We start from the raw sequence: 26,271 nt of genomic DNA on the forward strand, positions 1-26,271 counted from the left end.
ATAGAAAAAAAATAATTGTTCATAAAAATGCAACTAATTGGGTTAAAAAGACTTATTAACAGGAACACCAGATGACTCTAGAGCCCGTAAGGAATAAATTACATTATTAATCCTCAGCGTCTCTCATGGAAAAAGCCTTCCCCCTGCTTAGCAGATGGAGAAACTGAGGCTCTGGAAGGAGGAGGAGGAGATGACTTGCCCCATGAAGGCCGAGGGCACAGACCCTGGCTGAAGCAGGAGAGGGACCCAGGAGTCTGAATGCCCTGTTCTGACCCTGTTCCTGGCACCGTGGTGACCCCATCTCCCCACAGGCAGGTCGACATGGGCCCAGCCACTGACTCTGCTCACCCACTGGGTCTGAGGTCAGGCAGGGGCCGGTCAAGGGGCAGGCGGTCACTGAGGTAGGCATTGTAGCCGTAGTACTGGAACTGCTTCAGGGCCACGCGCCGGCCTTCAGGGCTGAGCTCCTGGCCCCAGTGTGCAAACAGAGAGGAGTCTGTGAAGGGCTCAGCTTCTGCCTCCTCAGGCTTGGCGGGAGCCTCTGGAGAAAGAAGGGACAAGGAGACAGTGGGTCAGAGTGCACCCCTGCAAATGCCATGACAACCCCTCGCCCTCCCTTACCATCACCTTGGATAAAACAATCTTATCCCCGTATTTGGGGGCTTTGGGGAAGATAGACTGTAATCTTCATGCTTCCTCAAACTCATTTATCCATCCATCCATCCATCCATCCATCCATCCATCCCACAACCACTAGGCACACGGGATATAGAAGTACATCCTACAGGGTCTACCGAGAGGTTGACAGATATGATGCCCATGCCCCATGGCTTCAAGTCAGAATGCCCTCCTTTCCCCACCAGAGATGCTAGCCCTAGCCCTCAAATGGGCTTCCATTTCTCTTTGCCAAGATCGCACCCCCACTCCATGCCAGTCCGGAGCCTGCTCCATACCCAGGTCCCCTCGCCGGACTTCTTGCCCGCCCACCTTCCTCTCCATTGTCTGGTCTGCTGTGAGTGGCCTGGCCCAGCCAAGTGCCATTTATCTGGCTCTAAGGACCCCCAACCAGACTGCCTTCTGAGGCTTCCAGGCTGTGCCTACCAGAACAAGGAATCAGTGGTACAGAGTCACCCACGTACTCTGGACATTGTTTACTGGACCCCTGGTAGATCCGTGGGTAAGGACAGCCCCAAACCAGGTCATGAGCTCATGGTTTCCCTGGAGTTTTCTAAGAAAATGAAGGGGACATTATTACCCATAAGAGCGGAAGCTTTGGATTCCACACAGACATGGATTCAAATAAATCCCTGCTCCACCATTCACTGGCTATAGGGCCACAAGCAAACACTCAACCTCTCTGCGTCTTGCTTCCCATTTGTAGTGCGGGTATGCTAATACCAACCCACCTGTCACCCCCCACCTCCCAGAATCTGAAAGGATCACATAAATAATGTACATACGGCACTTGGGCCAGCATATGACTCAGAAAGGTACACAATACATGGTACCTGGCATAGCGCCTAGCAAGGGGAGCCTGGCTAGTCATTTGAGTCTCTCTTTTATGGGGGCAACAGGCAGGTCTTGCCAGGACATAGGTTGATGGGCCAGAACTTTGTAATTCATTCTGAGAGACAGGTAGTCAAGGTCAGAAATAAGAGAAATCGGACAGAGATGCTAAGCCCACTGGATGGTACCCTTCAAGCTCATAACATGATATAAGTGAGAGATGGTGCTAGGAGCTTGGAATGATCCAGAGACCAGAGGAAGCAGAAGCAGGTTAGGGACAGAAGACGCAGGCTTGGAACACTTGCCAATGTCCCCTCAGCCATCCATATAAAGCCTGTGGGCATATGACACATATCCATGCCAGGAGCCAGGCAAGGACCTAAGGTTCCCGGGTCTCCCAGGTTGGGGAGCTCAGTGCTGCAGACACAGCTCTTACTCCCCTCTTCCTCTTGGGGGACTCTTGTGAGAACCAATCTGAGAGAGGGGAAGAGGACTTCCAACACCCAGGATCCTCCCAATGTAGAAGGGGTGCCCTGGGGGACGAAGCCTCTTTCAGTGCAGGTGCACGAAGGCTGTCATTGAGAGAAAGGGACTTTTGTGACTCCCCACAAATTAGAGAGTCCTTGATTCTGAAGCAGAGCAAGTACACCGATGGCAGAGACTTTAGTGAGAGAGATGCCCAAAGACGTGTCATCGGGGCTGGAACACCCAGGCGCTGGGTAAACCTGTGGAGGCACCTCACCTCTCCTGACCTGACTCACTCATAAGGAAGCAAAGCAGGGGACAGTCAGTCCAGGGAGGGCTATCTCCCGAGGCAGCAATCCTGACCAACTACACCACACTGGGTCCATGTGGCAATGGGCTGGGACACCCATGAGTTCACAGATAGACATGGCAGACCGATTTTCCTTAAAGGGATGGGAGAACTCAGCTATACAACAGATTAGTACTGAATAATGAGTAAAATGCAAACCATGTAGCATTTCTATGACCAAACAAGAAATGTGGTGGTCACCTAAGGTTCCATCCCAGAACCCGGGGCACACTTGTCCCCGCCTCCTCACAAGGCATGTGTGAAGGGAGGCCCAGGGCTCACGTGATTGTAAAGGCCCTTGCTATCTCTCAGATGTATGAGGTGTTCATTTGGAATGCTGGGGGTGGTAAAAATCTAAATCAGTGAGCCAACGGAATCATATAATATTTAAAAGAAATGGAGTTTTACTGCTCTCACATACCTACCTAAATGGATATTACCAAATGAGATCAGTTAATGAAAAAATTATGATTCACAATTAGACCTGTGTTGCATAAAAATGTATTATAAACATATTCAAGACCAGGGTTCTACCATATGTTCCCATTGTTTTGCTCAGGATAGGGATAAACCACAACAAACCAGAAAGCCATGGGTCTTGAATGAGAAATCAGGGGCAAGGCAGTGCAAGAAGTCCTCTCTGTTGAATTCCTGCCCAGAGCCAAGCACCGTGCTGGCCTGATGTCTTTACCTAAAATTATCTCTGTCTTGCTCACAGGTGTGGACTCCATGAAGGGAGATCGACTTCTGTCTCATTCCCTGCTATGCCCCCAGCCCAGTACACATCTCTTGTGAGGGCCTCCATAAATGATTTCATTTAATTAATTAATTCATTTTTGGAAGCAAAGAAAGTTTCATTATCACAAGGACAGCCCATTGAGAATGTTGGCTCTCATTCCCAAAGATGCATTGCCCGCTGAAGCCGAAGGACAGCTTATGTATGTTTGGGGAAAGAGGGGAATACGTGGGGGATGCGGGCGTGAAGAAACCTCAAGAAGGCAGGCCTTCAAACCTCTGGAGCTCTGCATTTTTCTGGAAAATGAAGCTCCTGGAATGCTCGTGTATATCAGTTAATTTGAAGACAAATGTGTCTCTCGACTCCCCATTAGGATTCTATGATCACTGGGTAAACAGGGAGTAGGGGTAAAAAACAAAGTTAATGATTGATCGAGCATGATGTTAAGGGGTGCATAATATATCATTAGTAGGGAATAAAACGCGACCTGCGGCTAAGGTAATAAAGTGACTAATACATACAGTCCTGCACATGCTCTCAAAACAAGTCCAGGAACCACACGTCTGGCCTCAGTTGTTTAGAATTGTGAGGTCTATTTTCCACATATGTTTAGGTCTGCTCAGCTTCCTCTTGTTCATTTTCCATAAACCATTTTAAATAAGTTAGTTGATAAGCACCCTGTTGTGGTTAGTTATTAGGCATGAAGAAACCAAAGGAAAAGGTTAAAGGACCAATCCAAGGTCACCCAGTTTGTCAGGGGGCATTGGCGAAAGGTCTGGCTTCCTCTCAACTGTACATTCTTCCCTCTATACCACAAATGGCAAACGCTAGTCTGAGGGCCAAATCTGGCCCACCACGTTATTTTGTAAATAAGGCTTTACTGGAAAACAGCCTCGACCATGGGCTTACGTATCATCTACAGCTGCTTTAGACCTCCAGGGCCAAGTCAAGTAGGTGCAACAGAGCCCACGTGGCCTAAAAATCAAAAATACTTAACCATCTTGTCCTTTACGAAAATGCGTGCTGACCCCCTGCTCTACCTTACATGTGACATCCGAAGGACTGGTTAAGAGGACTGGTTATCAGAATCCGGGTTTTACACTCCAGATCTACCATTTGCTGGTTTAGTCTAGCTTACCGGCACCTGTTTCCCCAACCAGAAAACATCATCGATAATATTAGTACCTTTCTCATAGAGCATGTGTGCATATTTGATAAGATGTTCCATGTACGGAGCTTAGCACAGGGCCTAGCACGTCATGAATTTTGGCTCCTGAGGAACCACAGAGACCCACAGCCCCACCAGAGTGCCCTTCTCGCAACACCTCTTGAGTTCAGATGGGGAAGATAAATGGTCCTGTCCTGAGGTCCCCAGCTCTGAAAGATGTTGCTGTCTAGCTCCCAGAGGAAGGGTTTCCACATCCACTGACAAGTGGCCTACCCTTAGCTGGGCCTTGACCCAACAACTCCCTTCTCTCTCTAGTAAGAAAGCAGCCCGACATGGTCATCAGCAAAGGAGGCCCGTCTTTGACATGATGGTGTGACAGGCAAACAGGCTCCAGGGAAATGCCAAGGCCGGGGCCTCTGGAAGGGTCCAGAGGCATCTGGACACATGTGGTGATGGACCAGACCAAGGGCTGTCTGTCACCCCGGGAGGAGGCACTTGTCAGGAGCAGACTTGGGCTCTACTGAAGTATAGCCTTTCCTACTGGGGTCCAGACCTATTTGGGCACACCTGACCAACCGAGGGCACTCAGAAGTGTATCTCCAGATAGCTGAGAGCTCCCCAAGGACAGCTCACTTGTGGCCGAGATTAAGCAGGGCACAGTAAACACAGCCTGGACCACAGCCAGAGTTTAGAGGTTCTGAGAACAGCCCAGATCCTCTAACCCCTGCCCGTTTCTCACCCAGCCCGGGTACTCGTCTGGGTCCCAGGGAGAACAGGCCAGGAGCGAACACTGAAAGGCCCTTCCTTCCACCAGACAGACACACAGCCCCTGTGTAATGCTCAGTCAGGGAGGCATTCCCCCAAATTCCCTCGATATGAGCTCTGTGGCATGGGCAGGTGGGAGCCCCGCGGGACATGGCAGACCCCCAGGCTGCGGGGGGACACTGCCATGCTATGCCCCTCTCTGCACCGTACCTCCAACAGCTAACTGTCTCTTCAGCATGAAAGACCGAGGTCCTTCACTTAGTCCCTGACACAGAGAAGGCCTTACAAGGCTCCTGGTGATAAGACCCTAAGAGCTCACCCCCTCCCCCTGCCCCCTTGTCTCCTCTACTCCAACCACACTGGCCCCTCACCAGACTCACCACACACCTCAGGGCCTTTGCTCTTGTGCTTCTGTCTACAACCCGTGGCTAGCTCCCCTCACTTCCTTTACCTCTTTCCTCAGAAGTCATTTTCTCAGTAAAGCCTTTTCTAAACATTCGATCTCCGAGTTCCCTCTGCACCCACTGAAGTCCTTTTTGTATTTGTCTTGCTTGTTGTCTTTCCTGACTCAAACGTGAGCTCCGTGAAGTCAGGGATTTGCTCTGTTCTCTGAGGAACCCCCAGTGCTTAGAACAGTGCCCGTTCTGGCAGGTGCTTAATGAGCATCAGGAAGATGAATGGAGTAGCAGCAGCAAGACGGGAGAGGAGTCAGTGAGCCCCCGATCCGTTAGGGATGTCCCACGTCCTCAGAGGGAGCTGAAAGGGGCTTAGAGTCCTGTGTCAGCAAGCAGGAATGTGAAGCCCGGAAAGGGCGGGCAAAGTCCAGCTGTGGGCAGTTAATTTCCTACCTAGGTCACTTACGCACAGCCTTTTGAGATGATCGGTATGCTCTTAGAAGCTTCTCAGGGAGTCCCACGGAATATGGTCATTGGTAGCCAACCCCTGGCCCTCTCTCAGGACTCTTTGGCAAATCTCTTACATCAGAGAATTACCTGGACTCTCTCCCAAGCATCCAGAACAGGACAGTGCACGGAGGAACCACCCCAAAAAGCACGGAGAGAAGAGAGACAAGGAAGGAGGGAGGAAAGGCTGTGTGTTTCTTGCCTCTCCCTCTTTCCACACTCACCTGGAAGAACTCGGAATTGGGAAGACCACAGGAAGGCTCCAAAGTCCCAGAAACCCAGGTGCAGGGCAGAGAAGTTGTAAAACCCAGAGTCTTCAGAAAACTAACCTAATAATCTTCAGGGAGTGTCTGTCTCAAACCACAGAGTCTCAGAGACACTGAGAGTAAGGTCAGGTGTTCCCATTTTTCCCCAAAGTTTCAGCAGACGCGTGGCTGCCAGCCTTCCTCCTGAGCTTCCCTCCGGCTCAGTCTATAAGATGCTTGCTAGAGAAATCCCTGTCAACAAACTCAAGGGGAGGATTCCCCTGAAGGGTCACTAATCACTCCACCTTTTGAAGAGAAAAGGCACATTTAATGGGTCCATGCAAAGCATGACACTTCTGATGCTGAGAAGAGAGGCTGACCTCTTCCTCCTCTTTGACATCTCTTGGAGGAAACTGGCCTTGCTTTGTGGGCACCCCCTGCCCTCTGGCCCAGGAACAACCATTTCTGCTCATTCCTAGAATGCCCTTCTCGGCCAGCATCTGGAAACTGCTGCTCGGTGGCTTTAACCCGAGGGGCTCCCCATGGCGGCACCTCCTCCACTACTGGGTTTTGGGAGTCACTGTCAAAAGGAGTTAACTCTTCTTATCAGACAACAAATACTCAAGCAAGTTTACTGTGTGTCAGGCCTATTGCTGGGCACTGGAAATATAAAAAGCACTCAGACTCCGTGCCCGTCCTCAAGCAGCATCCAGCCTAGCGAAAAAGCCAGTTGTAAAGAGAATGTGATCAATGCTGGGATCCACCGTGGATAACATGCCACTGGGTCACTGGAGAGGGAAGACGTGCATGCAGGGAAGGCTTCCCAGAGGAGAGGATGCTCAAGCTAGATATGAAGAGTAAGTGAGTCCCGGGCTCACTCTGGAGAAGGGCCCTCCTAGGGCCAGACCAACGGGAGCAAAGATGCAGAAGCAGGAGAGGGCACAGTGTGGGACTCCAGGCGTCTGCACAGACGGCTATTCACAGCTGAAACCAGAGAAGAACGAGAGCTGCTGGGGCCTCGGGAGGCCGGGGAGGGCAGAATGTCTGGAGGATCCGTAATGCAAACTGCAAGTCTGAAAGGCCAGGATTGGCCATATCATTGAGAAATAGTTTCTGAAACTATAAGCACGTATACAGATAGTAATGCCAAAGCCCAACATGTTAACCATCACCCAAGGACTGTCTCAAGTGGCAAGATGCATTATTTGAGGTCCAGTGAGGAGGGAAACTGCAGGCCGATCTTGCGTGTCTACTGCCATCCCTCTGCCCCTTGAGCTGATCCTGTATGCCCTGTAGCCCCTTTCCATCACACGGCCCCTGCCAGGAGGGGAGGCCAGGCCGTCACAGTGGCCTATGATGTGGGGTCTATCCTTCCTATCACAGAGAAGAGGAAACCGCAGCTCAGAGACATATCCCAAGCCTCCCTCCATGTTGCAAGCCAAGACACACTGGCTTGAAGACTAGAAACTTCAGGCCCCGGGAGACTTCTCAGCTGATCTGCACTGGTTCACTGCAACGTCCAACTACTGGAATACTTCCTCAGTGATGGTAGGCAGCTGCCGCCCCAAGCCCCTCCCAGCTGCTCTGGCTCTCTTCTTGGAGTACTCCAGGTCTTCCCACCAGCCAGCAGCGACAAGGCACACGCCTGGCCTGGCCAGCAGACCCAGGACCTTGCCCCGCGCTGCAGCAAGCATACATGCCTGTGCCTGGCCAGTTAAGGATATTTTGAGTATCACTTGCTCTGAACCCTTCCTGGGAGGCTCCCTATGAAGAAGCACGCCAGAGAACTTTCACTCGGCTCATCGACTTCATGTTAATGCCCAGTTCTCATTGTGCATGATCTGTTTTCTGGAAAGTTCTACCTGTGATCACATGGGGCATTGGGAAACGCCACATTAGGGTCTCAGAGATATGCCCACAGTGCCCCACATGCAGCCCACTAATGAGAGCAGAGAATTACAGGTCCCCGTCCTGACAGCCTCCATGCTAACTCACGCAGACAGGAGGGCAACAGGGCAGGAAAGCAGCTTGCGAGGCTTTGGGCAATGAATCCAACAGAGGCCATAGCCCTGAGGGTTGTGCCCCAGCACGCTTGCCAGGCACAAGGAGCACATCTGGACACTCTGCCCGGGCCTTCGAGGCTCGTGAAGCCACTGACGCTGGAAGCGGGAAGAACAGTTGCGTGAGGGCAGCTGCTGGGGTGAGCAACCCAGACAAGGGCTTGTCCAGCTGCTTTCGGTCCAGGGTCTTGGCAGAGCCGAAACCACACAATGGATGGAAAGAAAATGGGTTTGGGAGTGAAACAGACGTGTGCTGCTGCCCGGCCCCAGCCACGTCTGACGGCCTGCCTCCTCCAGGACCACACTGCTTGCGATTCCCAACTTCTGAGGCTGAGCCACTCGGCCGGCCCCTGCTGCACACTCACCGATGCTCTGAGACGCTGCTAGCTCTTTGGAGAAGCTAAAGCCCAGACCTCCCCCTAAGCGAGAACCCAAGACCCATCCCTGCTCCCTGGATTTATCCTAAAATAGCAGTAGAAGGGGTCACATGGCACAGTGCCTGCTGGAGGCCAAAGGGGCCTGGAGCTCCCACTGCAGGGGCTGGTCGAAGCCTGCCAAGGGGCAGACAGGGTCCCCGGGAACTGAGCTCACATCACTTAAGACCCCTTAGCCCGTTGCCCACGCTGAGCCATGTCTTCCCTGGAAGCAGCAGGTCTGCTTCCAGGCCCTCGCTTCGGGCATCTTTAGGGGTGTCTTTGCAGGAAAGCGGCAGAACCTTCTTGTTGCTTGTGGTGTTTTACTCAATTTGCCATATACTCCTCTTTCCTGTAGGCCGTGGAGAGTGCATGGGGAGGGGGCCTACCTTCTGCACTGCAGTCAGTCCTATAGCCACTGCTATTTCTGCTTCTGCCTCAGGCCATGCTCAAAGCCAAAACTCTGGGTGTTTGGTGCTGAGATCCAGAACCCAGTAATGAGGAGGAAGGGAGAAAGCAGGACAGACCGGCGGGCCCGTGTCCCTGGTAGCTGCCTACTGTGGGCACTATACAGATAGTAATGCCAAAGCCCAACATGTTAACCATCACCCAAGGACTGTCTCAAGTGGCAAGATGTATTATTTGAGGTCCAGTGAGGAGACACAGAACCTGTGTATAAAGTTTATCCAGGGGACAGTCCAGCTGGGCCTGTCCCCTGGCCCTCCTCCTGGAGTGTTCTGGAGATCCTTCTCTCCCCACTCCTGGGGAGCTCTTCACTCTCTCTGGACCAGACCTGCAGCCTGGCCTTTCTAGCCTCTGTCCTCTCCTGTGAAATGGAGCAGCCTGCCAAGGTGCTATGTGGAGTCACTGTGGGGTCAGCTTTTAGAAGGATGAAGGCTAAGCATTAAATAATGAAGTGGGCCTTGCTGAATAGCCCAGATAAGAACTCTTAAAGGATGCTTCCTTTTCTTCCACCTCATTTATTTTTTTTTAACAGCTTTATTGGGGTGTAATTTATATACCATAAAATTCACGCATTTCAAATGTACAATTCAGTGATTTTTAGAAAAATTTTCTTCTATGCTTGAGATGCCTTGTTGCCTGTTTTATTGGGGGCTAAAAAGAAGAGGCTAATTGAATAACCAGAAATGTACATTTTTCTTGTCGGCTCTCGGTAAACTCTTGCCTGCTGGCTGCCCAGTGAGAAGTCACCGTTATTCCTACTAAAGGGCCTGGTGCTTGGGCCCCGCTCCAGCAGCCCAGGCCGGTCCCACTGAGGCCCACCGCTGCAACACTACTGCTGAGGCCGGGCTCCCACTGCTACGCAGGGATGGATGTCACCCTGAATGGCAGGTCACTCCGGGCTGCCTCCAGCTTGCCTTCTGCTCTGTCGTCCCCACAGCCCAGGACGTGTGTCTCATGTCCCTCACCTTCCAGCATCCAGCCTGGAGATCCAGCCAGCCTCTGTGCCTAGGGCCCCAGCCACAGTGAGGCACTGAGAATTTGTGGGAAAGAGTGGACGCAGAGGCAGGAGGTCTCAGCCAGCTCTCACCTCCAACACTGGGCAAATCTGCTACACTTTGGGCCCCCTTCCTCATCTGAGCTGTAAGATAGACCCAGTGTTTGGGTTTTATTTGGGGGAAAAAAAGGAGGACTTTAGCTCATCATTGTGGTGCTTTATTTATCCTGGAAAAGCAATACTCTGCCTCTAATGGGGCTCCCAGGGGGAAATTTTCAGATTTTTAAAAAACACCCTTTGATATGCTAAGGGCCCTGATAATAAGGAAATAAAATATTCTGCATAAGGTATTTCCCCTCTCTGTGCTTCTAGAGGTGCATTATAATTCGAACTAAAGGTCTTTTGCCAGCAGCCCTCACAATTAGGCTTTCTCTTCCAGGGATCCTCAGAACCCCTAAGAGAAAGAAGTGAAATCTGACAAGGGAAAGCTCCGAGCTAATGAGAAGAAAGAAGCCCTGACAGTCTCAGGTCTGACACAATTAAAATCTCCTGCACAACGACTTTATTCATCGAGGCAAAGGCAGCTCTGGGAGAGCTTCCTCCAACACCTGAAGGGTGTTGTGGGGAAAGAGTAAGACTCCTACGGAAGGCTTCAGGTCCAGGTAGGAGGGCTTCCTGCAGGGGCTCTGGAGTGGGCTCTGCCCTTGAGCAGCTGGCTGACCTTGGTCAAGCTTGGGAAACTTTCTGAACTTGTGCTTGCTCCTCTGTTCCATGGGGACAATGGTATCTACCGCTAGTTCACCGCTAGCTCACCGCTAGTTCACTGCAGAGATGAAATACAGAGGGGACCGGCAATAAAGTGGGAGTGGATTAGTTTTCCACTGCCAGGACGGCTGCGTGGTCTAAGGGGCTGCACCCAGGATCAGTTTCCTGCGGGTGTTGTGACAGATGAGCATGAATGGAGTGGTGGGAGACAACATAAATGTATTATCTTGCAGTGCTGGAGACCCAGCAGGCTGATGGGGTTTCTTGCAGATAAAATCAAGGTGTTGGCACAGCTGTATTCCTCTCCAAATGTTCTAAGGGGGAATCCATTTCCCTGGATTTTTGAATCTTTGAATCCTCTCCAGCTTCTAGAAGCCGCTCACATTCCATGGCTCATGGCCCTCTTGGTCCAAGTCTGATGCCAACGACGATGGCTTGTGTCCACTTCACATGGCACTGCTCTGGCTTTCTCTTCTGATCCCCTCTTCCACTTCTAAGGAGTCTGAGATTACCTCGGGCCCACCTGGATCACCTAGGATGCTCTCCCTATTCTGAAGTCAGCTGACAACCACCTCCATTCCATCTGCAATTTTAATTCTCCGCTGCCATGGAGGGTAATAAATTCACAGGTCCCAGAGATTAGCATGTGTACACCTTTTGGGGGGGTGGTTGTTTTTCTGACTGCCTACTCTTTAATAAGAGTGCCATCACTGTGGGTTTTGCCATCAATACAAAGAAAATTCTCATACTTTGCCCTCGGGGCTGTAGGGAGGCAAAGGAATGACACTAATATTTGTTGAGCATCAAGAATGTCCCAGCACTGCTCTCAGCACAGCGTCCTCTTATGCCTGACACTCCTGTGACACTGCACGCAGGGATAAGACTGGGGCTATCAGGCCAGGTTCTCCAAAGGAGCAGATGCACATGAACGTAGCAGGTGGCCGTGAGCTGTGCAGGGTCCACATCCCTGACCTTGAAGCCACCTTGGCCCTGCCTCCCTCACATCCCAGCTAATGAACAACAAAGGAGAGCTGCAGACGGTGCAAAGCGGGTCCTGTGACCATCATCATTCTGCCCCTGGTTCTTCTCCACTTGCTCTGATTGAACTATCACAGTTTCCAACTGGCTCCTGACCATTGGCCTTGCCTCCCACTGTTGTGCTTTGGCCTAGGAATTGGCATTTGGCTACCCAACTCTCTGGGCTTTCAAAACTCTCTAAAAGCTGTAGTTCTATTGTTTTGGGGACGGGGTAGGAGAGGGGGATCTCCTCTGAAAATCCGATGAAACCTGGTAATACGCACCAGAAAATGCACATTGAACAGAAAAATCTGCCTTCAATCTCATGGGAGCCACGAGTGGTAGCATGATGGAAAGCAGGGGTTGGCAAACTTTTTTCTGTAAAGACCAGTAGTAAATATTTCAGGCTTATGGGTCACGTGGTCTCAGTCATAACTACTCAGCTCTGCTGTATACGGAGAAAGCATAGCCCTAGAGGCTGGGTAAATGAGTGGGTGTGGTTGTGTTCCAAGAAACCAAATGATAAAAGCAGGCAGCAGGTCAGATGTGGCCTGTGGGCTACAGTCTGCCTGTCCCTGGTGTAGCCGGAGCCCAGACTGTGGATTCTGCCCCTCCACCTACTAGACGGATGAGTCTTAACTGCTCTGTGCCTCGGTTTCCTCACTTGTAAATGATGATAACAATTTCTGCTTCATAGAGTTGTAGTGAGAAAAGTAGAAGTAAATCTGCATCAAGCCCTCACCAGTAAGCTCGGTGAAGTGCAGTTAGGGACTGTCTGCTGGTCAAAGCCTCCACCTCCTAGAAGCTGGCTTTGATATATCTCTCTAGCTACTTTCAGTCGCTGGTATCTGCCTCATGGGACACAACCCCTGCCGAACTCAGCCCCAGCCAGGAAGGACAAAATGTAGTTATGATTCTGGATGTCCAAATCCCTACAAACAAGATGCTGGGCAAGGCCAGGGATAGAGAAATCAGGCCCCAAGCCCTGCATGGGCTGGCAATGGTTAGGGAAAGCAACCCCCAACAGGTGGGATAGGATTCAGGAAGGTGGCAAGTCCTAGCAAAGAACTAGAGAATGAGCTGTGGGTCTAGGGAGAAGCACCATTATTTCTGTCTGGGCTGACATGGCCGGCGAGGAATGGGATTTCGTCGGATCTGGGAGATGCTGTATGCCGACCTCTCACAGCCAGACAGAGCTCATGCCGTCTCTGGAGCTGAGCCTGCACAGGGCAGGGTCTGGGCTTCGGTGTGGTTGAGCTCTACCCTGAGAGGGCCCAGCAGGCTGGGGCAGCCAGAGCTCAGTGTCTGTGTGCACACACTCAAGGAAACCCAAGAGGATGTGATTCGCAATTATGCAGAATGGAACCTTCCATTAAAGGTCCGAGTCTTTATGCTCCAAGCCAACCATATAAAGAACATGTGAAAAACTCAGTTTAAGGAGTGACAAATGTGTGTATCTTAGGAACCAGGATTTATAGGTGCCATTATGAGCTACTTTAAAACAACCCTTTAAACCTAGAGTTCTGCCTAGGAGATATAATGAACTCCGAAGCACATGCCATCATTTTTTTTCTGAGAGCTGACAGCCTGGAGTTGAGCACCCAGACTTCTAAATATACACCTCACTATTCACACATAAAACACAGTGTTTCCACACATCAATTTCTTGGAATGAACTAGCAGGTCGACCCTGATGATGTTCAAGTGGCATGCATCTCCCGGCACAGATATACCGATAGGAACACCTGGACTCGGCAGGGAGGAAACGTGGTGCCTTGCACTAGGACAGTCTGCAGCCTGACCCACCGGACGCCTGCAGTAGCCGCACCTCCGAGGTGCTGGGACAGCTTGGGGAGAAGTCCTGGCTTTGGGAAACCTGTAGCAGGAAGGAAGCCGGGAAGGGTGTATTCCTATCCTCTGGAATACTCCCTTCTCTCCAGCCTCAGCTTCTCCATGGTACTCTGAAACCTACAGCATCATCCTTCTGGTCGTCGAGGAGCAGCCCCATGCTGGAATGCAGTGGCTCCCAATGTTAGTGAGCATCAGGCTTACCCAGAAGGCTGGTGGAATAACAGATTGTCTCTGGGCCCCACCCCTGGAGGTGCTGACTCAGCAGGTGTGGGGTAGAACCTGAGAATATGCATTTCTAGCAAATTCCCAGGGGGTGCTGAGGCTGCTGTTTGGGGCCTAGGAACCAGGCTGGAGAAGTGACTAGAGTGCCAGGTCTCCTTCCAGTCTGGCTCTGCGGCTCAGGCTCTCCATGAGTGGGCAAGTCCCCCCTTCTCTTTAGGTCTCAGTTTTCTCTGGGTGAATGCGAAGGGTGGGGCTGGCAAGATGAACTCAGGTCCTAAAATGCAGTGATTCTAGGGTGTTTCAAATCACAGATTCTGGCTCACATAGGGACTGGTGGCTTCCACTTAGAGGCTGAATGGTCAAAGGAACCCTTCTACCTCTAGCTCAACTTTTATATCTTATAAATAAAGTAAAGTCCAGAGAGGTTAAATGACTTGCCCAAGGTCACACAGATCAGTAGCAGCTGATTCTTAGGGAAAGGAGAAAACGCCCCCAAAGGCCCTCATTCCCTGCTCAGGGCTCCCTCTAACCCTCACGAGGATTCTGCCACCAACTCGACCAACGAGGATCTCCAGTACCTCGGAGGCAGCCAAATCCCAGAGCCTGAGCCTTGGGCAAACCAGTGAATCCCCCTATAGAGACCCCTCACTCATGCTGGTGTCTGGATCCAGATCTAGAGAAGCACCTGCAGCCCATATGTCAGGCCGGCACAAAGCTCCAAGGTGCTCTGCGGGTGTGGACGGAGAGGACATTAATCATAAGCTCTAGGGACGATTAAACCAGGATCCCAGAGGAGGGTAGCGTTCCTGGTTTTCTGGGTTATCACCAGCTGTATCCTCTCACATGGGTACACATAGCTACAAACACACACACACGCACACGCACACACACACCCACACACAATCACAGAAGGTCACAGCAGCCTGTCCTGAAAACAGATTCCTCTAGTCCCAAGCCACTGCTCACCACATACAGCAAGACCATTAAAAATGTGTCATTTCAAAGACAAGAGAACACTTGTAAAAACAAACTTTCAAGAAGAAATATTACGGGGCTCCACTCTGGTTAAACAGCCCCCATCTGAATCCTTCAGTGCAATTTACAGCGGAGAGGGATCTTCAGGGCTAGGGCGCTGCTGGGTTAGCTCTGTTCACAGGTTCCTGGGTTCCCCAGGCAATGGAGGTCCCGGGGCTGGTTGTGTCATCACTTCCAGCAGCTGTTGGCTTGCTGGGTATCTGTTCATTATTGTCCTCGGCCATAAATCTCCCAGGCCTGACAGCTGTGCCTGTTTCTCAGTGAAGAGAAGTGGATTTGTCCTTCGGAAAAGTTAACATGTAGGCCCTCCCAAACCCAAGCCCCTGGCAGGACCCAGAAAGGCTTTGAATCTGTGTCAAAGAAGCCATCAAAGGAAATGGGCCATTTTCAAACAAAATCCATTTCTTGAGCATGACGGTAAAAATATTTATCACATGAAAGATATGAAAACCTTTCTGATGTCTCAATGCTCTATATTATGAATGCGGCATGTGTCCAGTGGAATGTGTGCAAAAAATAAACCAGTCATGCCTATGATTTTGATAGCGGGAAAAATTAGTCCTTTCCATCTGGCAAATTCTTAATTTACCAACCCAGTTGTGCTGGATGGGCACAGGAGGCCAAGGAAAGAGGCAAGCCTGGCATTCAGCCAAACAAAATCAGCAAAGGCTTTGGACAAAGAGACTCAGCATATCCAGGCCACAGGGAATAGGGGTCCCACGCTTAGCTGTCTCTGTCAGCCATGGCTTTGGCCAGCATCCACACTCATACCTCATGTGCAAGGTCAGACAAGGCCAGGTCAGTGGGTCTCAGGATCATCCACAGGGTCTGAACTTTCTTCAGGGAACTTCATAATCATGACTGTCTGCCCCACCAAGGGATTTTCAAAGAGCATGATAAAGCTTGTTTTCATGCCCCAGAAAGGATTGTGAGGGAGCAAGCCAGCCCTCCTGAGAGACCCAAGTCTCCCGGGCTCAGCTCTGAGGATAAGAACTCTGCTCAGAGACTGGACCCTGAGGTTCTACTGCTATACCATGCTTTGAGGTTGGTGTGTGACCAGAGAGGGCACTCAGAAGCACACCCTCCCATGTGCGCATGAGCATGTCCTTGTCTTTAGAAAAGAAAGGCCTCTAGCTCTAACTCCCTTTCTTTCTGGGCAAGTAGCTCAAACAGAAGCTGCCTAACAGGTCCTAATACACTGAAAGACACATTCACTTGCCCTACCTTTTCTGGGTAACCACAGAGAGGCAAAGATTAAACTCCATGCATTTGGAGCTAGGGATGAAAGTGAATTCACTTATTTAACGAATTTTCATCAAGGTGCAGCTGTGGAGAGAGAGAACCTTGGCCTAGTAGTGAAGTACAAGAATTCTGAGGCCACATTGTCAGAATTTGGAACGTGGCTTCCTGACTTACTAGCTGTGTGGCCTTGTGTAAATCACTTGCCCTCTCTGTGCCTCAGCTTCCTAATATAGAGAATTGGGGATAATCCTAATATCTGCTTCCTTGTGGGGTTATTGTGAGGACTGAGTAAATTAATAAAAGAGTCCCTTGTGTTCTATGTGCCACATAATCATGGGCAACTCTTACTACTGTTATGGGTCAGGTCCTCTGCTGGGATTAAATTAGGGATAAAATTGTGAACAGAAACAGTGAGGAATCGTTGAAGTGGCTACTTCATGCTTCTAAGCCTTACCTACAAGTATCTGGTTCACAGGGTAAATTAGAATGCAAGGCTCCTCTACCCTCCCTAAAAGGATGGAGGACACCCAGAGCCCACTGGTACCCGGATGAAGGACCTTGGGATACCCAAGAAATGTCTGTCTCTGCTCCTGGCTCTCTACCTCTTTCCTGCTAAGGTCCAGGGAGGAAGAAAAGTCCAAAAAGCCACATGGGCATAAAGGAGCCTAGCACCATAATGTGAGTGCCTCTATAACCAGACTGATCACCTCCGGGCTCGAGAGTTATGTGAACAGGTGGCGATTTTTCCTGCCAAGCTAATTGGCCAGGTCCAGGAAATAGCATAGTCAGTCTGCAGGGGGACACCAAAGACTCCTCCCAACGTGGGGGTCAATCCCCCAGCCTGCCTTCTGCTCCTGAGGATCATAACCCAATGGCCATGACACCTTGGCAATCACAGAAACCAATTGAGAAGCACAGCTGGGGTAGGGACCTGAAGGCAGCCTGAATGAACCAGAGAGGCCTGAGGTGACAAGCCTCTCCACTGTTGGGAGTAATCAAGGGGAGGCCTCTAGACTTCCTCACACACCCATATTGCTCACCTTGTACAAGATACACCATGGTTAGCTCCCTGGATCATGGACTTGGACAAGGTCAGCTCCTGCTAACCTCCTCTCCTCTCACAGCCCCCAATAGGAGGAATGTTCCTGCTGCTTGTGTACTGGGCACTGGGCTCTCTCGAGGGGAGGGGCTGACCCTGCCCAGTGGTCCTGCCTTCCTGAGCCCTCCTCTCCATGCATTATTCATCAGTGCAGAGCCCAGCAGTTGGATGATTCCCAAATACAGATGTGCGGCAAAGTGAGAGCCTGAAAGGACCCCAGGAACACATCCATCCAGACCAGCTCTCAGCCTCTACTGATCATAACTCACAGTAAGACCGTTATCTCACGTGATGCCAATATGCACATGCAAATAGGCATTAGGGAAACCACAAGTTAAAAAGCACTCTTTAGTCCTATGTGGGACTAATACTGGTATATCCTATTTTATTCTATGATATTCTATTAAGAAAGAATGCTGGTTATGACCTAGGACATTGATTCCATGACCTACTAATGGGTTGGGACCCACATTTTAAAAAACATGGATCTAAAAGGGCTAGTATCCAAAATCTACAAAGAACTTATCTAACTCAACACCCAAAGAACAAATAATCCAATTAAGAAATGGGGAGAAGACATGAACAGACATTTCTGCAAAGAAGACATCCAGATGGCCAAGAGACACATGAAAAAGTGCTCCACATCACTTGGCATTAGGGAAATACAAATCAAAAAACCACAGTGAGATACCACCTCACACCAGTCAGAATGGCTAAAATTAACAAGTCGGGAAATGACAGGTGTTGGCGAGGATGCAGAGAAAGGGAAACCCTCCTACACTGTTGGTGAGAATGCAAGCTGGTGCAGCCACTCTAGAAAACAGCATGGAGGTTCCTCAAAAAGTTGAAAATAGAGCTTCCCTACAACCCAGCAATCGCACTACTGGATATTTAGCCTAAAGATACAAATGTAGTGATCCAAAGGGGCACGTGCACCCCATTGATTATAGAAGCAATGTCCACAATAGCCAAACCATGGAAAGAACCTAGATGTCCATCCACAGATGAATGGATAAAGAAGATGTGGTATATATATATATATATATATATAAGTCAATAATAGAAACGAAATCTTGCCATTTGCAACGATGTAGATGGTACTAGAGAGTATTATGCTGAGCGAAATAAGTCAATCAGAGAAAGCCTTTTTTTCCACTTAAATACATTTGAATTTTACATTAAAAAAAAACATGGATCTAGATCAACGGATTGCAACCTTTTATAAATCAATGTCCCCTTTTCATAAGTCTTAAAATCCTCACCCTCCTTTCATATTACTTGAAATTTAAAATAAAATAATTAAATATCCCAAATGAAAACTAATAAAAGCAATAGGCATTTGGAATATGTTTTTTCAAAGTATGTATGCCACCTAACCCAACTGTCCCAAGATTTTGATATGGACACACCACTACCAAAGGAGAGAAGGGGCTCCCCACTGAAAATAACTTAGCTAGGACAGTGGTTTCCAAGAGCTTCTGTGGAGCCCCTTGAGGAGGGTGGACCCTCACTGGGGGTATGGGAAGTCTGAAGCCCCTCTCTCCCCCTTTCCTACAACAGCTTTAATTTAGTCTACTTATACACTAGAATTTTGTATGGGAAACCCTTTAAAGGAAGGGTCAATGGCTAAAGATGATTAAAACCTCAAGCTGGTGAATTTATCCATGTCATTTCCGAGGGGAAAGAATGAGGTTAAGACATTCATTCCACCAGTAAGGTTCAGAGACTTGCTGAAGATGGCAACAGATAAGGCAAGGCTGGGGCAGAAGTGAGAGTGAGGAGGACAGGACAGGTGGTAAAACCTGGACTGTATTCCCCACCCTTCAAACTGATTCAAAAAGGCCTAACAATAAGGACACCCACAGATCAATGAAGAGGCCCAATTCTTTGACTACGGGGTTAGATTTCTAGAAGACTCAGGGTGTAAAAAGTCTCCCCTCCTGGGAATCAGAAGCCTTTCTTAACAGCTACATGTATCTTTGATTAATAAAAGATGGGGAAAAAATTGATCATCTCTGGACAGAGGCAGTGTGCTTGGAGGAAAGCATCTTTCTCACCTGGGGCCCAAGAGGAGAGAGGATCTAGATGGAGAGAGGACAGGATACGTGTGTGTGCCCACCAGCCACATATACTCCGGGTGCTCACAGTGGGGTAGGGAAGGGGGCTCTCCTGGCTATTGCACTGATAGGGAGAAGTCTATGCTGAGTGTCAAGCCCATGGTGCTTGAGCACCTGCTCCATCAGCTGCTGTAGCCCTAGGGGAGATCACCGACCACTTAATAATCAGAACTGTCCCAGAACTGCTCATTCTGGCTGTAGCTGCCGCCCTCTCTCCTTCAGACAGACTTTTATGACCCAGAGCCAGACAAGGGAGGCAAGGCCACGGATAGTCTTCTTGGAGCTCCCAGCAAACTGCTCCCAACACAGCAGAGACGGCCCTGCCAATGTGATGGCCAGACAGAGGCATTTGAAGGGCACCATGTCCTAGACTGAACCCAGGCCCGAGCCAGTAGTAAATGCCTCCGAGGGTTGGAGTCAGCCCAGGAGACATACCTGCACATACTGCACATATACATGCAGGGCACAGACAGGCAGCACCCCTGAGGACACAGCTCGCCCCAAGTTCTCAGCCCTGGCTGCACATTAAAGCCACCCACGGAACAAACCAACAATAAGCCTAATGATGCCCAGGACTTGCCCTAGACTGACCAAATCAGAATATCTGGAGGTGTCATCCAAGCATTTGTTTTTCCTTTTTCTTTATGCCCCTCTTTATTCCCCAGGTGATTCCAGGAAGCAGCCAAGATTTAAAATCACTAGGTTGGGGAAATGGTTTATAAAATTCAGTGTGTACATAAGAATCCATCTTGAAAGTCTGGTAAAAATACAGATGTACCCCAAGATGGCCCATCTCCCAGAGATTCTGGAGCAGAAGGTCTGGGGCAGGCATAAGAAAGTAGCTGCCCCTCCCTAATCAATAGAACTTCAAATCAATCCAAAGCATCACAAATCACAAATAACAAGCAACCCTGAATGTCTTATCCCCTGAACCAATACTGTAATCCCTTTGTATACCATCAATGCCTTCTCTCCCATGTAGTAGTATATTATTATACCCCCTTTCACACAGCCTTGTAGAAGTTTCGGAACTGATGACTGAAAGGTCGGTTTTCCTCCTTTGGGCATCATTATGTCTCATTTTCCTAAGGTCAGTATCTAACGGCCACTTCATGATAAACGGTTCTTTGATATACACAAGGGGTGGGGGTGGGGCGGACAAGGAGGTCTGTCAAGGACCTGGTCTGTGGTGGCCCCAAACCCCTGGCTGGTAAGCCCAATCCTCCTTCCTTTGTGCTGTGTGGTTTCATAAATAGCCAAGTCTTGTTTTAAGATTCTGAGTCTTTTCTCTATGCCACAAAATCTTTAGGCAGTTCTAATGCAGTGTTCCCCGGAACACACTTTGAGAAACAGAGTGGGTGAGGCTAGGCCACAGGAGGGTTGCTGGGGAATCAAAGCGGTGCCAGGTTGGGGGATGGAGGACCTCATAGGCTTTTCACGGAGGCCCACTTCCCTGAGTCAGCTGTAGGGAGGATTGTCGGGCCTGGAGGCTTGTTCAAACAGGAGCTCCAGAAACCAAAGGACACTTGGCTTCAAGAATCCCCGGCTTAGTGCGCAGCCATGACTGATGGGGTGCGGTGCACGCCCCAGGTGTTGTGATGGGGAAGGGTTTCCTACTGCTGCAGGAGGGAAACCCAGATGAGGTCACCAGTGAGCTCACACTCCAGCGGGAGGTGAGACAGGCAAACAGGTGAACCACCGTTCCACAACTGGGCTGCCTCGCAGCTGGCTGGACAGATGAATGATCAGACAGACAGACGGTCATACGGCTGAAGCCAGGGTTTCATAGGGAGGGTGTTGGACACAACGGTGATCTCTTGAGAAGAGCCACCGGAACTAAGTGCTTTTTCCATCCCTGTGAATAAGCCAGCTCGGAGGATTTTATTTTGGGGATCCCAGGAGCTGGAAAGAGCAGCCTGAGCTGCTATAAACACAAAGGAGTGAGTCTGCTTTCTTGCCTTTGTGAACATCTCAGACAGTGCAGAGCTAATGAAGGCTCCAATATATGGTCCCAGACTGTTCCTAGGGACTTCACAGAGGGAGCAGATGAAAGGCATCAGGACAGTTCTGAAAACCTGTCCCTCATTATAAGCAGTTCAGTGCCTCAAGGCAACATTCAGGCTCCACTGTCTCCCTCTGCATCATGTCCCAGACTGTTCCCTGGGAGCCCAGAGAGGAAAGGTCCCCAGAGGCAGGTGGGGCAGCACTTCCCCTCCAGCACCTCTGAGACGTGGTCCTAAGACCCCCGAGCAGCCAGATTCCCAAGCCCAAGGGCCTGCCCTGCCCTGTACTAGCTGCATGATCTCGAACTCCTAACCCTCCGAGCCTTAGCCTCCTCATCTCTGAGATGGGACATGGTAATTACACTTGCCCTCTGCCACACAGGTATGTGTATGTGTTGAACGCTGTGTTTGGGCCCGTTTTATTCTCAGCATATCTAGAACAGTCTCTTCGTGCCCCTCAGTCAGGTGCGGGAGTGGCATATCTGACACTTCCCCAGAAGTAATGGGACAGCAGCCTATGGGAACAGGGAGATCCTCTTCCCCGACACCTGAGGGATCTTGTTCTACAGATAACAGAACAGATCTTGTTCAAAGATCCACTCAGAACTCATCTAAAACTCAGTTTAGTTAACCAGCAGGACTGGGAGGAATGTCCCAGAGGGAAGCCTGCTGAATGCGTTGCCATGATCATATCTTTTACTGGGTACGACACCAATCACTAAGGTGGGAATGGGGTCAAGCAAGGTCCAGCTGAAGGTTCTTGTCCTTTGGGGAGCCTTCCTTGATCTCCCAACTCCTCGTTTGCTCCTTTAAACTCTGCTGTCCTCTGGCTGTGTACAGGAGTCTGCCTCTTGTTGGCGAGCCAACAAGAAACCCACATTTCTGTCCTGGCCCAATGGTGGGAACTTTCAGCTCATCAGATGATGGGAAGAAGCCCACGCTCTCCACGCATCTCACTTTCTACCACTAGGAAATGAAGAAGGCACTGTCTTCCACACAGTTCGCTGGGTAAGTGACCACCTCATAAACCCCGTCATTCCTCTGGTCTAGGCTTGGGGACCGTGACAGGATGACTATTCCTTGGCAAAATGTTGACCTTTTCATCTTTATCTGACTCCCTCCTCCTCCTTGGCTGCTCGAGGTGTTGGCAAACACAGGGAATGGACTGAAAGACCCGTTCAGACCCTGCTAGTGAGGTTGCTTGGCAGATTCTCGGACTCCTTCCTTCCTCCAGAGCGCTGCTTCCTGCCTCTGTGAGTCCTATGCTTGCTCTGTAGCAGCATGTCCCCAACAGGCCTGTCCCCACAACTGAAGAGCAGGAATGATCAGCAGGTGCCGTGGAGGGCCCGTGGTGCCTCCTTGGTCTCCAACCACCTACGGCCCAGGACACAACTTCTGTGCTCTGTGGGATGCTTTCCCCTTCCATGTGCCCACCCTAAAAACCTTTGCCTGGGAGTCAAATGTCCCACCAAATGACTTCTTGATTCCTGACGTCTACACTCAAGAGCCCTTTCACCTCAGGCACTCGCTCACCTGCGTCTTCATCGTCTTTCCATCATCCATGCAACCCTGTGTCCTGTCTCCTCAATCTAATACAATCTTTCCTGGGTTCCCCACATCCCATCCTCTCACTTTCCCCTTTTTCAATTCTAGTCTTCTTGTGACATAAGTCTACACTGTCTGCCCCTCCCCATCCATTGTTACAGTTGGTTCTCTACCCGCCTCATGGTTCCAATGGTTCCCTGAGGGAAAATGCAACAGTCGTCTGGTGAATGAATGAATGAATGAATGGGCAAATAAACAACACTCAGATAAGTCACTGCCCACTCTGGGCCTTATTTTCTCATCTGTCAAACAGAGAGGCAGGTAGGTCTGGTCCAGCTCTGACATGGCATTGTTCTGGGGCTTTCTGCTTCATGCCATCATGGCAGGAAGGTGGTAATTCGCTGCTCATCATGGTACTGGTGGTGAGGGTAGCAACATCCACCCCAGGCTAGCTTTTCCCTGCTGTGACTCCCTGGTCCTCTCTCAGATCCCTCTTTCCTTTCCCTTTGTGCAACACACCAGCCCTGCCATCAGATCTTGAGCTTAACTGAAATGACTGGGCATGGCACACGAAGGGAGAACCCTTGTAGAACCACACTGCATAAGGAAACTGAAGTGTGGAGTTCAGTAGCCTGCTTGGGGACACCCAGCAAGAAAACAGATAAGCAAGAGCCAAACTCTGGGATACTTTTCTTATGGCTCTGCTTGACCCAAGGCCCATTGGCCTCTTGAGCTCCTGCCCTGCTCTGGCCCTGACTGCATGTCTGTTTGACAAATAAAACGGCTTCGCAGCTGGACTCCCTCCATCAGCAGCACAGCCGTCCAGGAGTCGCGAAGGGTGTAGCCAAGAGTCCCCGGCCAGTGCAGGGGACATGGCTGAGCAATAAGGAAAACAGCAGCGGTCTCAGCAGAAAGCCACTTGTGGGAAGCAATTTGTGCTTTATTTGGGGTTTGCTTGCAAGATAAGTAGGTTTCTTTGGAGTGTGCTGCAAGGAAAGAATGAGGGATCTATCTCACACTAGAAGCAGCTGATAGAATCCAGATCTGATGGGAGGACAGGGCTCTAGTGTCTGGAGATGGGCCATGTTTCCCACTGCTCTGCACTGCCTGGCTGGAGCAGAGAGAGGGATCCGTGGGGCCCCATGCCAACACCCAGCTGTCAGACTCTGGCACAGGGCAGGCTCGCAGTGGAAGGCAAGAGGGGGTGCATGGGAGTGGGGGTACATCGGGGGCAATCTTTCCCTCATTCTCTCTCTGACCTGATGTATTTCTCGGGGCTGTCCTTCTCTGTCCCCAGGAAATCCAACTGAAATCAGTTCAAGTTGGGTCTATTCAGGAAGGGGAGAGGCACTAAAATATTAACAGTTATTTCTGGGTCATTCATTTGATGATGATGATTAGTTCTATAATGAGAAACCAGTAACAAGTGACACTCTTAAGTACTTACTGAGCTCCTACTGAATGCACAGAGTGGGGCATAGATTTATACTTGTATAACTGAATCTGATTGGAGGGATGAAACTAATAATTAAGATGTATAATTAAATTGAATTCAGCTATGCTATGTTTGTAAAAACCCCAATTATGTGCCAGACAATGTGCTACGTATTTTCCTGCTCATTATGTCGTCTTCAGAATACCCCCAAAGGGTAGGAATTACTATCCCCATTTTATCGACAAAGAAACTGAAGTGACATGATAAGTAGGGGGCAGGGTGCCGCCCATGTCACCCACCTGCTCACCTGACCCTATTCAGCGCCACTTTCCCTAATACAACCCCAAAACCCAACTGGCCCCAAACAAGACACTCTCAACCCATCTCTGGTACACACAGGCCCAGAAAATCCTCGGAATCACCCAGAACATTACTGAATAAAATTAAGTGGAACTCAATAGGGCTACTGTCCCTTATTTGACTATCTCTGTGCAAAATACTCCAAGGTAAGCGTTTGCATGAGTAAAAATGTATTTATTGAGCAATCACATGAAAGTGCTCTAGGCCCAGAATGCTCTTGTATATAATTTTATTTTATAAATACAAACCCAGGCTTATTCAAAGGTTAATGAAAAATTTGCCTTTCAATGGAAAAATCTGCATTTCAATATAAAGGTGTCTTAGTTATTCACCAGAGATGCAAGCTTCGATTAATTCTTTATATTTAGCATTTAGAAAGCCTGAGGATTCCAGAAGGCTCATTTCGGGCCTGAAGGTGGCAGAGTGAAGTATGAGAGCATCACTTTCAGCATCCTGAGTACCATTTCTAAAGTAAGTCTCCAAGGACAACCACATCAGGGCTATCTTTCTGTAAAGCCAAAGTGTGTGTGTGTGTATGCGTGCGCACGCGCGTGCGTGTGTTTGGGGGAAAGAGGGAAGTCCAAGAATGGATGGGTGGCCGGTTAAGGGTTAGTGAGGAGTCCAGGAGGAAGTGGCTTGGATGAGGCCAGTAGTTGAAGACAGGAAGGGGTACCTGGAGTTAAGGTATATTTTGAAGTAGACACTCCTAGTTTTAAAGTGAAGTAAGGGTAGATTCATTCATTCATTCAACCAACACTGAAGATCAAGAAGTGGGAGGCTCCCAAGCACGGAAAGGGTTGCTGGAGCAGAGGCAAGACTTTGGAGCAGAGACCTGGGATTCACCATGACTATGTACATAGACAGTGATCCACGATCAGGGAAAAGACATTGAACCCATTCGCCAAACAAATATAAACAGGCTACTAAACACCATGTAGATTTCAACTTTCTCCCATTTCAATTTTAGCACAACAAAGACAGTAACCGAACAAGATCTCTGTCTTCTTTTTTCTTATAATTCTACTTTGTGTCATTTCTCTGGGAGCTTTCTACCTGCATCATAAGTCTCGTTACCATATTACAGTCACTGCATCTCAAATAGTTGATAATTATCATATTTCTAGAGCCCGTTAACATCCACTTTCCGCAGTGATATCTTTCTAAATCTCCATGTGAGTCATTTATTTCATTTCTTTATGAAGATCACAGGTAGGTGCTCGGTGGAAAAACAATCATTAACCTCATTAAAACAGCAGGGTGAGAAGCTAAGAGCGTGGCTTCCGACATCCTGAGAGTTAGGAGTTGCAACTCTTGAGACCCTAAATTGAGTTTTGTGCCTTTTAGTCATAATGAATGTTAAAATCCAAAAGTGTACTTTAAAACAAAGTCTTCGAAACTTGCCCAGGGACTCCCCGAACTTGTCACTTATGCTCAGTAGGGCACTTACCAATATTGCTAGCTGTGTGGATGGCTGTTGTATCTGCCTAACATTTATTTATTGCATTTCGGAAG

The 26,271-nt window shown here is 49.5% G+C and overlaps 1 protein-coding gene across 1 annotated transcript in view; it reads right to left on the reverse strand.

Annotated features, from left to right (window-relative positions):
* Positions 1 to 26,271, reverse strand: part of GALNT18 (polypeptide N-acetylgalactosaminyltransferase 18) — a 342,951-nt gene that overhangs the window by 168,001 nt on the left and 148,679 nt on the right. The window contains exon 2 of the mRNA XM_032853479.1: positions 349 to 541. Within this exon, the coding sequence (XP_032709370.1) occupies positions 349 to 541 (193 nt within the window). The remainder of the gene's footprint in view (positions 1 to 348; positions 542 to 26,271) is intronic.

Source organism: Lontra canadensis, unplaced genomic scaffold (genome assembly GCF_010015895.1).
Source record: "Lontra canadensis isolate GAN:19392208 unplaced genomic scaffold, GSC_riverotter_1.0 scaffold7, whole genome shotgun sequence".
Taxonomy (NCBI): Eukaryota; Metazoa; Chordata; class Mammalia; order Carnivora; family Mustelidae; genus Lontra; species Lontra canadensis.